Genomic DNA, 14,048 nt, shown 5'->3' on the forward strand with positions numbered 1-14,048 from the left:
ATGGATGTGGGGAAGCGAGGCTGCAGGGCTCATCGCATCCTCTCACTCACTGCAGATTAAGGCCGCCCGGCTCCTCCGAGAGCCTCCCCAGGTGGCCATGATATTTCTAAAGGACTCGTCCCCATGCCACAGTAAGCTCATTAGCTAATTCCCTTATTACACAGCACCAAGTGAAGCATGTGTGTTTGGGTTTGCAGGCAGCCCCCTCTCGCCTTCCCCTCCAGCTTGCCGCACTCCCTTCCCTTTGTTTTAACCAGGAAGGCGGGCTTCTGACAGTCCCCTTGGCTCAGCCATTTTGGGCGCGTGCTCATCCCGCTCTTGCTGTTCCAGGGGGGGTTTGCTCAGCTTCTGCAGCCCCCAGCCCTGCAGAGCAGACAGGACCCTGCTTGCCCAGTGTTTTGCTTCACCAGTGTGGTTTGGAGGCCCGTTTGCTTTGCCGTGCCTGTCTCAGAGCCATGCCACAGGTTTGGTTCAGACAAAGGGAGGCTTTTCCAGGAAGGAGGTTATGGTTTGGAGCTCAGGCAGCAGGGCGAGTGGTGCTCTTTGTACAGCCCTGTATTTGAGGAGGGTCCCTGAGGTCTCATGGCACATTGGCAGAGGGATGCCAAGCCCTGAGCCCACTGGATGCACTCGCCACCACCAAGTCTCTCACCCCCAAACATGGGGAGCCCATGGGGCTTCTTCCCTTGCCGCCTGCTCCGGGAGGAGCCCGGTCACAACCCCATCCCGGGGAAGAGGGACGGACCCAACATCCCACCCTCTTCCTTCTGGGGGGCCACACACAACAAGGTCCACCTCGCGCCGGCGCTTTCCGGCCCTCTGTGAGAATGTACCGTTTGTGGCTCCTTCATTGACTTTGAAGAATGTCCCTTTATTCACAATGTTATTTCCTTTAATCACTGTGGGGTTGCAGGAAATCTTCTTGGAAAATTATTTCAGATTGGCTGGAATTGCTGTATGGTTGCAGGGATGGAAAACTCACTTGAACTTGTTTTCATTTTACCCTAAAAAGTCACTGTCCCCAGAAGTTTCAGATGAATTTGGATAAACATGTGAGTTCCGAGGATTTTGTTGTTGTTGAGCAGTTTTCTTCCTTTTTTTTCTTCCAGTGAACCTCTGTATCTTTCCAAGTTCCTGAGCTTTACTCAAGACCAGAGGTACAGAGTCAAAGGAAAAATGGGACATTTGCATAAACAGATTGAAGACAGGCAAATACATCATTAAGGGACGCAACATGTGAGTAGAGATAAAGAGATAAGTGATAGTTTTGGCCATCAGCTAAGAGCCACATCAACTGGATTTTCTTCTACTTGAGGATATCTATGCTTGGATGAAATAGATGTGCTAAATCTCGTTGTCTGTGGGACTTTAGTCTCATTCCTATGTGAGATTGACATAAGCAAGGTCTAAGTGAACATTATCTAGACGGACGTGGGGCTACATAGGCTGGAGTGCATGCAGAAGAGCAATTATTTGTGCTCTGACACTGGTAGAGACCTAGTGATGGACCTAGTGCTAGCCAAGGCTTTCATCAATGATTGTCATTAGCAGCACCAGTCTGGTAGGGCCTTCAAGAATGCAGTTCAGCTTTTCTTGACAAATTGAAAGAAAACTATTGATACAAACAAAATAAGGCTTTTCTATGAGTTAGAAAAAAATCAACTGCACACCCACTGACTGGGAATTGAGCTTGTTCTGTGGGAAAGTAGCTGGAGGTGACAGTGGGACCCAAGGGGAGCACGAGCCAGCAGCATCCTGCTGAGTGAGAAGAGCAGACTCAGACTGGGGCACATAAATAAGGTGTCTGTGGGACACCTGATGTGATCTTGCTGCACTCAGAGTGTCAGCCTAAGTGCCGGTTCCCACTTCGGGCTGAGTGTTTCAAGTCGTGGTTCTGGGAGAAAGCCCAGGGAGGAACACAGGTGATCAGAAATGCAGAAAACATGACATACTGGAGGAGGCTGAAGGACCAGGGTAGCTTAGTATCAAGAAGAGACGACTGTAGGGAAATAAGATAAAAGTCTTCAAATGCATGAGGCACAGCTACAAAGCGAGAGATAATAGGATATTCCTTGTTTTCAGGGTGGAAAGAACAAGGAACCATGGGCTCACCCTGCAATGACAGCAGCAAAGGAGAATTAAAACTCGTTTTTCTTGGGAGCCGTCTTCAGCACTAGCGGCTTCTTGTAGTTTAGACAAAACTCCACCAGGAAGGGTTTGCCTCCTTTGGCGGCAGGCAGACAGGCTGGGTGAACTTTCAAGGGCCTCCTAGGCTTATATTTTATGATTCTGTGAGTACAGATACTAGAAAGAGATCATTTTGCCTCTAGCCAGTCTATTCAGGACGGGTCCTTGCCAGGTGTGTTTTTCTTCAGCGGTGGATGTCGTCCAGGTTTTCCATAATCTCCACTAGCATTTTTGTTATTTACTCCAAAGCACTTTTTTTTTTTTTTTTTTTTCCATTTTCTTTTCCAAATCCAACCTTTTGCCCATTTCTGTGTACCCCCTGGAAGGTCATATGTGCTGTGCACTCCTCAGCGAGCCACGCACAGAGAGACCTTCTCTTCCGATCCAGCTGATCGTGCACCTCCACGTGGGATCCAGGAGCACCCCGTCTTGCTGATGAGTCTGCTGACAGACCTGCAGTGCTGTGAGCTCACATCCAGCTCGTGGTTTCCCTCCCTCTGCACAGCCGTGGGTTGGGTGTTTTGGTGTTTGTCAAACAGGACGAGCAGCGGTTGCCCCCTCCTCCCCCCCCAATCTGCAGGCCCACAGATGTCGATGTTTCGTGTTTACGCTGAGTTCATGCAATGTGAATTTTTGTGCGCCTACAAGAAACATGATATATTTTTACTTGCAATGTTTAAGATCAGAGTTAGTCATTCAATCACCTATTCGGATCTCCCCGAGCGCCGCGTTGTGTTACTCTTTTGGGATCCGAATAATGTGGGTTTTTGCTCATGTACAAAAAAAACACGTGGTCTGGAGAAGCGAGGGAGTTCAGGGTTTTATCTTACTGAAGGACGGATGGTTAATCCACCGGCTAATCAGCATCGCTTAGAAAATGTACGTCTTATTTCTTATGCGGCTTTGTCTGGCTTTTAATTTCCAGCCATTGATTTTTCTTCTGCCTTTTTGGCTGGAATAAAAACACTTTGGCACACAGTATTTTCTTACTATCAGAGCACTTGTGCATAGCAGTCAAATTTCTAAAGCTTTTTTAAGAGGAAAACAGGTCGAGCTTGATTTTGTCACTGTGGGGTGCGTTCTCCTGCTCCGGTGTCTTTTCCATGGCTGTTTTCTGCACCCTCTCTCATTTCGCAGAATAATTTTGGCCTTGGGAGCTTTGGCAGTAAAGCTTGCTGGTCAGGCCTCCGTGAGCCAAATTTTGGGAATGTCTGAAGATGGAGATGTCGTGGTCTCCCTGGGCCCCTGTGCTCTCAGCTTTTAACCCACGTGCTCCCTGCTTCCAGCCTGTACCTTCCCAGTTTGGCTACAGGGTACTATGGGAGACTGAAAAAAGGTGAAGGGAAACCACATCTTCATCTCTGCCTTCTTCTGTACTTTTTAAAATGGGGCATCATGCCAATCCCTGTTTATATCTGTGCTTTAGTCTCATGTCCAAACCTATTTTTTCTTTTTATTTTCAAGCAAGAATTCCTGAGAAGATCCTATTAAGACAGCTAGGGGCTAATAACATCTTCACCATATATGGTGCATTTCACCCTGAGTTTGTGTGTGGCTCTATGGGTGAGCACTGCAGTGTACGCTCTGCAGTTCGGCTGTTTCCAGTCCAATGGAGCCAGGAGCCGGCCCTGCTCTGCAGACAGGTACGCTTTGGCCAGGCCCCTGCTTGGCCCTTACTGTGACATCAGAACTAAGTGTGTTCGGTCTGCGCCATGCTAGCACTTCTGTGCTTTGACAGCATTGCATTTTGAAGGTCTTCTTGCAAGGAGGTGCATGTTATCTGCAAGTCTGGCCAAAAATTTGGTGCTACGGTGCACCAGGAACCTGCAGCTCTGGAGAACGTGCCATTTTGGTGTTCACAAAGCAAAAATCTTTGCCAAAGTCTGGGAAACGGCTTGGAAGTGCCTACGCAGGGCCATTCTTTCTCATTCTTCCTGTCCACAGCCATCCCAGCTGGGACATTCCTGTCCTTGGATGTAGCCGAGGTGTGGACTACTGCAGAACTGATGGTGATGCGTACCAGGTGCCACCAGGTCCCAGCTCCAGAGAGAGGCACATCCCCAGGTGCCAGCCCCACCAGCAGCACAGTGCCAGGACACTGCTGCATGTCTCTCAGCACAGAGACCTACCCAAATGTGCTGGGGGCTCTTAGTGGCCAGGCAGGGACAGACCTGGTGCTTCCAGGTCCCCTCTCATGACATCCGCCGAGTCCCCTTCCCGCACTCATCTTGTCATTCTATCCAAAACAATTATGGAAGGCTTGTTGTTTTTGGCACGGCCCTTTATTTACAAATCCCATCCTGCTTATAGCTCATGGTTTCATTATCCTCTAGATGTTTATAGAGCTCCTTTTCTTAATATTTGTGCCATTATTTTACTAGGGACCCGGGTGAGACTTTCCAGACAGCGATTATCTGGCTCATCCTTTCCCCCCACCAGCTCTCTCTGGAGAAGTGCACGCTCCCGGGCTGCCAACCCAGCCCTGCGCGCCCTCTGTGCTATACCTGCTACACTGATGCCTTCCAGCTCCCTGTCACCAGCTCTCCCCGCTCCCAGGACTGGGGCCCGGTGGGTGTCCCTGGCCGTGGGAGCAGCCCCTCGGGGTTTTGGCTGGCGAAGGGACATGTCCTGGGAAGGCAGCGCCAGCACTGGGATGTGGGACATTTGCATGGCACAGAGTTGGGTCGCTGGTTGTGCTGAGCGTGGCTCTGATGCTCGCTCCTGCCCGTGGGCTGTCTGTCACAGGGTCCTGTTTAACCTTCTCTGCCACAATATCTCGCAGCCTTTAATCTGTTTATCCTTGTAACCCTGAGATGAGGTAAAGGAGAGTTATCCTCATTTTAGAGGTAGGGAACTAAAAGGAGCCTTTTCAAATGCAAATCAGTGTTTAATGATGCAGAGATAAAGATTTAAAAAACACGCCTGAGACAACAGGCATGACGCTGTAACCGAGCTGGCTGCTTCTGCAAATCCCATTAAGCGCCTCTGCCTTTTCCAGCTTTTGCTGTTCCAGGGCAGTGCTGGCAGAGGGGCAGGGTGTGCGGTGCCAGGCAGGGAGATACCGGCAGATGCCAGGTGTGGAGGTGCAGAAGCAGAGGTTCGGCTTCACTGGGTGCATCAGAGTGCCAGGTGGCACACAGCCCTCGTGCAAAGACCACTCAGAACTGCACAAATGCACAAGATACTCCACTGCACTTAGGAATGAAAACTAAAGCAAGTTTGCACTGCAAGTACAGGTATAGAAACATAAGGTGGGGGATACAGGTGAGCGCCTGCTTTGCTGAACTCTGTCGTCTGGAAGAGAGGCAGGGCTGTGGATGATTGGACCCAGGAATGCTGTGCCTTTGATTATGCAGTGTGCATGTGCTCTCTGTCCATGTAATGCAGGCAGCACTGCACATGCTGCACTGCAAAACGGAGAGTGAGCAATGACCATGGGCTCCCTGCACTGCCCCTACCTGGGCACCTGGTACCTGCAACAGATCTGATTGATGCCTACGACAGATCTGGTTAACAGCAGTGCCTTGGCTGCCGCACAGCAATGCTGCAGGAGGTGCTGGTGCTGCCACAGGGTTGGTGCAGGTCTCGCTGCTGCTCCTGGGCAATTGTTGCTGTGCTTGTGGGAATGCGGTGGCTCGGGCTGTGCAGAGGTCAGTGCCTTTGTCTTGCTGCAGGGAGTTTATCTCTGCGGATCTTGCCTGCTTTCCTGGGTCAGGCTTCACCTCCTCTGTTATCAGCAAATGCAGGAACAGCCCATTCCAGAGCCAGGCTGTGGCGGAACCTCTCGACCCCCTGGCAGTGGGGGCAGCTTTCACATCCCATCCCTCCCACGGGCACCACCAAGCCTCAGGGGACAGAGATGGGACCCACAGGATCCATGGTCCCCATTCCATGGCTGTGGGCAGCAGTGGTGTTGCGTATTCCACATGGGTGCCTCCAATTAGAAGAGAAGGCAGCAGGGCCTCCAGGGCCATCCCCAGCCTTACCTTCGCTGACTCTTCCACCCCAAATATATGGAGGGGACAGGTCCCAGTGGTACCAACTTCCTTTCCCTAGAGCACCCAGTCTCTGCACATCCTCCCCTTCCCAGCAGCTCCTGCTGCACCCCTCCAGCTGTCTCCAAAACTCAAACCATTAGCATTTCCTGTTCAAACATTTCCAATAAATAAATGAATGGAGACATCATGCCACAAGCCCGCAAGTGACCCAGAGGCGGGTCCGAGGCCGGGATGGACACGACCACCCAGCGCCCGACCCCCTGGCTGCATGCCAGTGCTGCCTTTGTTTGAATTCCCGTGTGAGTAAGCACTTGGCTGACGCCAGCCAAAACGCCATCAGAAATTATTTTTTGATATTAAATAAATTGTTTTCAGTAAATCTGCTCCAACATCAGAATCCAGAACCTACTCACGGCACCGGGCGCCCAGTGAGGCACTGGGCTTCTGTTCCCTGTGCACGCTGTCCGGAGGGGACAGCTGGGACCGGCTGTGCCTCCATCCCCCCAGTCCCAGCTGTGCGGAAGTCCATGCCTTGACACAGCAGTGGGGATGCTGGGGACCAATAGCTATGTCTCTTCTCCACTCAGTCCTTTGCACCCTTAGGAAAACACCTCTAATGATGGGCTTCATTTTCTTGGTGGATCACGCAATGGCCATGGTCCTCAGGAGCACCAGTACCAGCGTGCCACTGGTCTTAAATAGCACTGGTGAGCCTCTGGTGGTGCCCAGTAGTGGGAGAGCTTGAATCCAGGCAAGTGGTGGATGTGCCCCATGTCATTGCTGCATGGTGTTAGACCCCAATTTCCAGAGCAGGGAAGATAGCTTTGGAGCTAACCAAGCTCTTTCATGGTGTGAATTAAGAAAAATGGCAGGAATATGTCTTTACTATTTTTTATTACTAATATTTATATTTTGCTGAAGTCAGTACTTCCTGAAGGAACATGGTGTTTGGGAATTGAGGTAGGAGGCGGGAGCAAGGGAGTGCTCACTTGTGATCCAGAGGGACAAGTGGGTTTTGAGTGAAGAAACCCCCCAGGCTTTTTCCCCTGAGGCTGGGAAGCAGGAAAGCAGTATGGCCACAGGCTGGGAGCCCTAAAAGCCCCCATCAGTGCCCCACAGTGGAGCCGGCAGTCCTGGCTGCCACCGGGGTCCGGTGCCATCAGCACTTGGAGGTGCTGACAGATGGACACGGGGATGGTCTGGCTGGAAACTCCCAGTCCCACTTTATCTGCCCTTTGCCCTGCTCTCATCTCACACTCTCCATTTCCCCTGCTATCTTGTGTTCCTGTTCCCATGCCTCCCTGCTGCTTGGAGGGTGCCCCTCCCATGGACATGCACTTGCTCTGCTGCCTCATCCCAGTGCCCCCCAGAATTGGGGATTACCTGATGGGCTACACTTCAGTACCCCCATCCCATGTCTGCACGCTGAGCAGGTGCCTGGGATGGGGTTCTGTGGTGTTGCAGGTTGGGCTCTCCCCAAAAGATGCTGCTCCCGTGTGCCGGGCACAAAGCAAGAGCACACCATCCGCACACTTCTTATGCCATCACAGTCTCACGTCGTTGCTTTGCACAGCCACTGCCTCTGCCGGCCAGGGGGCGGGGGGGTTCGGGATCGTAGTTAATGTAGCTGCCCCTAAACGCGCTGCCAGAGATCAGCTAATCTGATAATTACAGCAACAAAAGCCATTTAGACAAACCATGACCTGACCCCGGGAGCTTGGAATGAAAACATTTTACCCCCCTCTCTGTCTGGATCCTGCACTGTGAAAACAGCTGGATGCGGAGGGAGGGAGGCTGGGAACGGCCGTAGTGTGCCGGGTATCTCGGGCACGGCACCGGGCTGCGGGAGGAAAGCGATTCCCGGGGCTCTCCATGTTCACGGGTGCGGAGCTGTGCCCGCATGGAGGGGCTGAGCACAGGGGGAGTGCCTACGTGCGGTGTGCGCCCGCAGGCTGCGGGCACGGGGTGCAGCCTGCTCGTGAGTGGCAGGTCATTGCGGGCTGTCACTCCGAGCAGAGCAGATGAAGGGCGGCTGCCCCGAGGCCCACTCCCATGTTGCTCTTGCTTTTTCATGCATCTCGGTGGCACCCTTTGTGTGGGCTGGGGAGATGAAAGCGCAGGGCTGCGGGGATGCGATGAGGCACAGCCGCCTGCTGTCCTGCGCCTGTCTCCTTCCTGCAGCTGCACCCAAGGGAACCCCACACTGTGCGGCTGGGGGCACCCACTGCTCCAGGGGTAGCTCCTGCTGGCCCCGCACCCACACTGCTGTGCTGCTCACAGCTCCTGAGGAAGGGGAGACAGACAGAGCTCATCTGGGGAAATTCTTTTTTTTTTTTTTTTTTTGTCCAGCCCAGTGGCTTGGCACAGCCAGCTTGGCAGGCAGCACCGCCGTGCCTTCCTGACCTCCCTGCACTGGGAAAGGGCTTGGCCCTGTCCCCAGATGTCCCAGCACTTGGGTCAGGAACCAGTAAGAGCAGCACAAGGCCGCCAGTCTCAGGGCTCCCCTGCACTTCTGTCTGCTCCAGAAATAGGCAGCTCTCAGCAGCCCTGCTTAGCCTGACCCACCAGCAGAGCAGGGCTTTATTCCTCCTGAACATGACTCACCCCATAGTGGGCAACCCCATTTGCCTCCCAGTGCCCATTTTCAGTAGTTGCTTCTCTTCTCATCACCACATCTTTGCTTATCATTGCATTTAGCAGCATCCATAGCCCTTAAGAAGCCTGAGTGCCCTTTATCAGGTTATAGGGTAAGGGCTGAGGATAAGAATAAGATTAGGGTTGAGATTAGGGTTAGGAATAAGGTTAGCGTTAGGGTTATGATTAGAGTTTTCAGGTGCCCTCACAGAACCTGACAACATCAGGAGTTTGCAGTTCATCACTATGGCTGCAACCTGAGCTCCTCCTGAGCTCCCACTCAGCTTTTTCCCAGGGTCCAACAGAGGTTTTGTCCCATTTGGACTAAGAACCTCAACCAGAGCAAACCCCGAGGGCTGGCTGGACGCCGTCCCCTTCTCCCTGCCTTTCCCACTGTTATTCTTTCGAGGTCCCAAGTGGGTTTGCAGCGTGGCCGGGGCAAGGCTCCCAAAGGCACAGTGACACCGCTCCTCTGAGAAAACACTTGGTGAACGGCGAGTCCCCTTCCCTTCTCGGTGTCACGGGGAGCGGTGCGCATCTGCGAGTCGCACCAGTGGGACTGCGGTTGGCGACGCCCTTCCTGTTTGCCTTGAAGACTTTCCCAGGCGCCGCAGGTTTCCCACCAACTTCCGACGCACCGGGATCCGACGGGGCCATGCCGGGCTCCCGCTGAGCGGCAGAGCCCCGGGATGCGTGGGGCGGCTCTGCCCTCTGCCGTCCCCGCCCGGCACAGCCGCGGACCCGCAGCGCGGAGCATCCCCCGCCCTAAGCCCTCTGCGAAGGGTTTCGCTGCCCGCTGCCGGCGGCTGAGCGGATCCCCGGGATCGAACGCACCGCGCCGCACCCGGGGCACGAAAGAACGCGAATCTCCGCAATTAGCAACCATCGCCCGGGGAGCTGAGCGGGGCCGCACCGGCAGGCGGCGGCACACCAGCTCACAGGAAGGGGCGGCGCTGGGGCCGCGCAGTGTTCTGGGTGCCGCACCGCACCCAGCGGGCTCCGCACCCGCGGACACTCCGCGCTCCGGCCGTCCCCGCGCACGGGCACGGCTCCCGCGGCCGCCACCCGGGAGTGGGTGGAGCCGCGGTGCCTCCAGCCAATGGACGCCACCGCCATCCGGCCGCTCGGCCGCCGCTGATTGGCTGAAGTATAGGAGGCGGCGGTGGCGGCGCCGCGCTGATTGGCGGAGGTGCTCGGCGGCCCCGCCCCGCCGCTGAAGGTGAGGGTCTCCTCCAGGAGCCGCGCGGCGGTCGTAACGCACCGTGCGGCGCCCGCACCGCCATGGCAGCCTCCATCTTCGCCGCCGTGCCCCGCGCTCCGCCCGTCGCCGTCTTCAAGCTGACGGCGGACTTCCGGGAGGACGGCGACTCGCGGAAGGTCAACCTGGGTGTGGGCGGTGAGTCCGAGGCCTCCCTCCTTGCGGCGGGGCCCCGTCCCGCGGACAAGGCCGGGGCCCGGCGGTGCGCGTAGCGAGGCCTCGCTGCAGGGGCGGGACCCGCCGCTCGTGGCGGCGTCCAGCGCGGGTGGTGACGGCGTGACCCGGAAGGTCAGACGCCTGCAGGCGTGGTGAAGGTCGTGACCTGTGTCTGTGGCCCCTGCTCTGCCCGCAGCGTACCGCACGGATGAAGGCCAGCCGTGGGTCCTGCCGGTGGTGAGGAAGGTGGAGCAGCTGATCGCTGGCGACGGCAGCCTCAACCACGAGTATCTGCCCATCCTCGGCCTGCCTGAGTTCCGCGCCAACGCCTCCCGCATCGCGCTGGGTGACGACAGCCCGGCCATTGCGCAGAAGAGGGTGGGTGTGTTGTCCCAGCTCGCTCTACCTATTGCCGTGTCCTGTGCGTGCAGGCTGACCCTGTGGCTTCTTTCTCTTTTCCAGGTTGGAAGTGTCCAGGGCTTGGGTGGGACAGGCTCTCTGCGTATAGGTGCCGAGTTCCTAAGGCGTTGGTACAATGGGAATAACAACACTGCTACTCCTGTGTACGTCTCGTCCCCAACATGGGGTGAGTGCTGCCCCAGTGCTGCTTCTTCTCTTCGTCCCTCCAGGGGACTGGAAGCCAAGAGAGCCCTTTTTTTTTTTTTTTTTTTTTTGGGTGAAGGCAGTGTCTCTGTTTTTTGGTGCTATTTAGGGAGCTACTGGGACAGGAGGAGGTGCTTTGCTGGGCTCACATCTCATGATCTGTGACTTCTTTCCTCAGAGAACCACAACTCTGTATTTATGGATGCTGGGTTTAAAGACATCAGAACCTACCGTTACTGGGATGCTGCCAAGAGGGGGTTGGACCTCCAGGGGCTGCTAGATGACATGGAGGTGAGTAAAACAGGGATGGGCTGAGCTTGGTCAGGGCAGTCAGCAGCTGGTTGAACACTGGAAGTGCATCGCTGCTGAAAAGACTGCTGGTGCCCAGAGCAGCTCACAGCCTCTCTCTGTGCCATGGGTGCTTTGGTGTGGTATTGCATATGACAGAGACCTGCTCTCTCCCCAGAAAGCCCCAGAGTTCTCCATTTTCATCCTCCATGCCTGTGCACACAACCCAACGGGTACAGACCCTACTCCAGACCAGTGGAAGCAGATTGCTGCTGTTATGAAGGTATGAGCTTCTGACTGGGCTGTATCAGTGTGGAGTGGACAAAAAGCTCTTGTGCCAGCTGAAGCACTGGCATCCAAATCAGGTTCCAGGGAATCGCGTGAGATGTGGCAGGAGCTAGAAGTGTCCCATAGGGCAGGTATTGAAGGGAGAGGCTACCAGGATATACTGATAGTCTGTGCTGTGAGAATAGAGGGCTCAGAAGATGGAAACATCCCAGTTCTGCTCATGCCTCCAAATTCTTACCCTCAGACTCAGTAGGAGAGGCTGCAGTGAGGGTTTTCTCTGCTAGAAAGATTCTCTGGGGACACCTGCTTTTCGCAGGTGCTCGATACTAGGATATAAGACAGTGCTTATCTTGTGCCCTGCTTCCTTTAGAATAGGAAGGAGAGAACTGATACAGTTTTCTTCTGCATTTAGCCTTTTCTTGACCACCTCAGTCTTCCTTTACCTCTAGTGAAAAGAAAAGACTGGTCTGATGTTCTTGGGCCATGTTTCCTGTATTCATCTAGAAGCTCAGTAGTCCTTTGCCCTCCAGTGGGGACAGTGGTGGGGGGTAAAGTGCAGGTTGTGGAAAAGGGATTTCCCTCTAACACTGTTCCTCCTTCCAGCGACGGTGCCTGTTTCCGTTCTTCGACTCGGCGTATCAAGGTTTTGCCTCTGGCAGCCTGGACAAGGATGCCTGGGCTGTGCGATACTTTGTCTCCGAGGGCTTTGAGCTCTTCTGTGCACAGTCGTTTTCCAAGAACTTTGGGCTCTACAGTGAGTGTCTGGTAGTAAGCTGGCCCGGAGGCATCATACCCAGACATATGGGGCTGGCATGCTTGGAGGAGGGTGGGCAGAGCCCTGCTTTGCAGCAATGTGTAGGACCAGTTACTCATTTCTCTTGGCTTGTCTACAGATGAACGTGTGGGGAACCTGACTGTGGTGGGGAAGGATGAAGACAATGTGCAGCGTGTGCTTTCCCAAATGGAGAAGATTGTGCGTACCACTTGGTCCAACCCTCCCTCCCAGGGAGCACGCATTGTGGCGACTACACTTACTTCCCCACAGCTCTTTGCTGAGTGGTAGGTGTCTTAGGACCAGTGGAGAGGGAAAGGAGAGATTTTCTCTGTGGGTGTTAGGCTCTAAACCAGGTAGGTGCCTACCCTCACTCTCTGCTTCTTGCTGCTGCAGGAAGGACAATGTGAAGACAATGGCAGATCGGGTCTTGCTGATGAGATCAGAGCTCCGGTCTCGCCTGGAGTCCCTTGGGACCCCGGGCACCTGGAACCACATCACAGATCAAATTGGCATGTTTAGCTTTACAGGATTGAACCGTAAGTACAAAGTGCTCTAGTGCTGCCTTAGGAAGGGAAGTGGGGATTGGGTGAAGAAGGTGGTGCTGAGGGTGAAATGGGCTGAAGTAGTCGAGGCAGGAATTTCTTGGGGGACCTGATATTGCTGCTGTTGTAGCGAGTCAGGGCTGAAGAATCAGCATTTTAGCGTCCAGTGCTGAAAGTCTTTTGCTTATTGTGGAAGATTCAAGCAGCTTAACCTGGTTCTTTGGGCTTTTCTAAGCTTTGGAATTACTGCTCTGACCTGATGTCTAATTGCTTCCCCAGCTAAGCAAGTGGAGTACATGATCAAAGAAAAACACATCTACCTGATGGCTAGTGGGCGCATCAACATGTGTGGTCTGACTACCAAGAACCTGGACTATGTGGCCAAGTCCATCCATGAAGCTGTCACAAAAATCCAATGAAGCACACGAACAACCAAACTTACATGAACTCACCAAAGTTGTAATGTGTAGTCCTGTCTTACTCATAGCCTGCCATGTCCACACCTCTTGGGGTTTAATAAAGATGGGAGCAGTAGCTCAATCAGAGATAGTCTTATTTTGACCTTTAATGAAGTACCCCTTGCAATATGATAAGCCCCAAGAGGTGGGGGCAGCATGAGCTGCCTTAGTTCTTGTTTGACAGCAGCCTGGTCTTCAGGCATTTAGAACTGCATCTTTAGCACATTCAAATCAACTCCTTACACTGATCTGTTTGATCTAGGCTAAGTCCTGTGCCAGTGCAATGCGTTATGGGTTAACAGCCCAAATAGTTGTTCTGAAACAAGTTGTCAACTGTTGTCACTTGGTAGTATTTTGTGTAGGGGCGAAGCTGTTGCTAGCTTTCCTCCACACGTTTCTGAGCCTGATGCGAGCAAACATTTGTAACTGTAATGATTCTTTAGTGTTGCTGACAGAAAATTAAATCTTCATCTCTGAATGCTATCCCTGCCTTGTGTGATGTCTTCCCTATGTGAGCGCTGCCTGCCATGTTGGCAGCTTGCTGCTGGTGGAAGGGCACACACTGTGGAGCTGTACCACTTGGCACAGTAAGGTGAAGGTGACTCCTTTTCTCTGCACCCTGCTGCCTTCAGGCTATGCCAACCTCTTCCATGCTGAGGTTAAAGTGTTGGCATCTTGCTTTGCCCATTGGATTCACTCCATGTGATTCAAGAGGTTTCCCTTTCTCCCTTGCTGCAAGTTGCATGTCTGATCACTGTCGCTATTAATTGAGCACAGTCCTATTGGAGTAGTGTAGTTTAGAGCTCCCTGTAATTCTGCGTGTGGCTGACCAGTTTTTCATGTCTGTCTTATTCCTGCTGA

The 14,048-nt window shown here is 53.6% G+C and overlaps 1 protein-coding gene across 1 annotated transcript; it reads left to right on the top strand.

The window, feature by feature from the left end:
- The first annotated feature begins 10,017 nt into the window (after window positions 1–10,017).
- GOT1 (glutamic-oxaloacetic transaminase 1) lies at window positions 10,018–13,670 on the top strand. Its single transcript, XM_031597680.2, has 9 exons — window positions 10,018–10,215; window positions 10,430–10,611; window positions 10,696–10,819; window positions 11,015–11,127; window positions 11,303–11,407; window positions 12,016–12,166; window positions 12,306–12,471; window positions 12,581–12,723; window positions 13,009–13,670. The coding sequence occupies exons 1-9, from the start codon at window positions 10,101–10,103 to the stop codon at window positions 13,146–13,148; spliced, it is 1,239 nt and encodes a 412-aa protein (XP_031453540.1). The 5' UTR covers window positions 10,018–10,100; the 3' UTR covers window positions 13,149–13,670.
- The last annotated feature ends 378 nt before the right edge of the window (window positions 13,671–14,048 follow it).

The sequence above is a fragment of the Phasianus colchicus genome, chromosome 8, assembly GCF_987193195.1.
Source record: "Phasianus colchicus chromosome 8, bPhaCol1.hap1.1, whole genome shotgun sequence".
Lineage (NCBI taxonomy): Eukaryota > Metazoa > Chordata > Aves > Galliformes > Phasianidae > Phasianus > Phasianus colchicus.

Coding starts and splice junctions, on each gene's coding strand:
- GOT1 (XM_031597680.2), top strand. CDS start 10,101: ATGGCAGCCTCCATCTTCGCCGCCGTGCCCCGCGCTCCGCCCGTCGCC. Junction 10,820..11,014: donor CGTCTCGTCCCCAACATGGG/GTGAGTGCTGCC, acceptor TTCTTTCCTCAG/AGAACCACAACTCTGTATTT. Junction 11,128..11,302: donor GGCTGCTAGATGACATGGAG/GTGAGTAAAACA, acceptor CTCTCTCCCCAG/AAAGCCCCAGAGTTCTCCAT.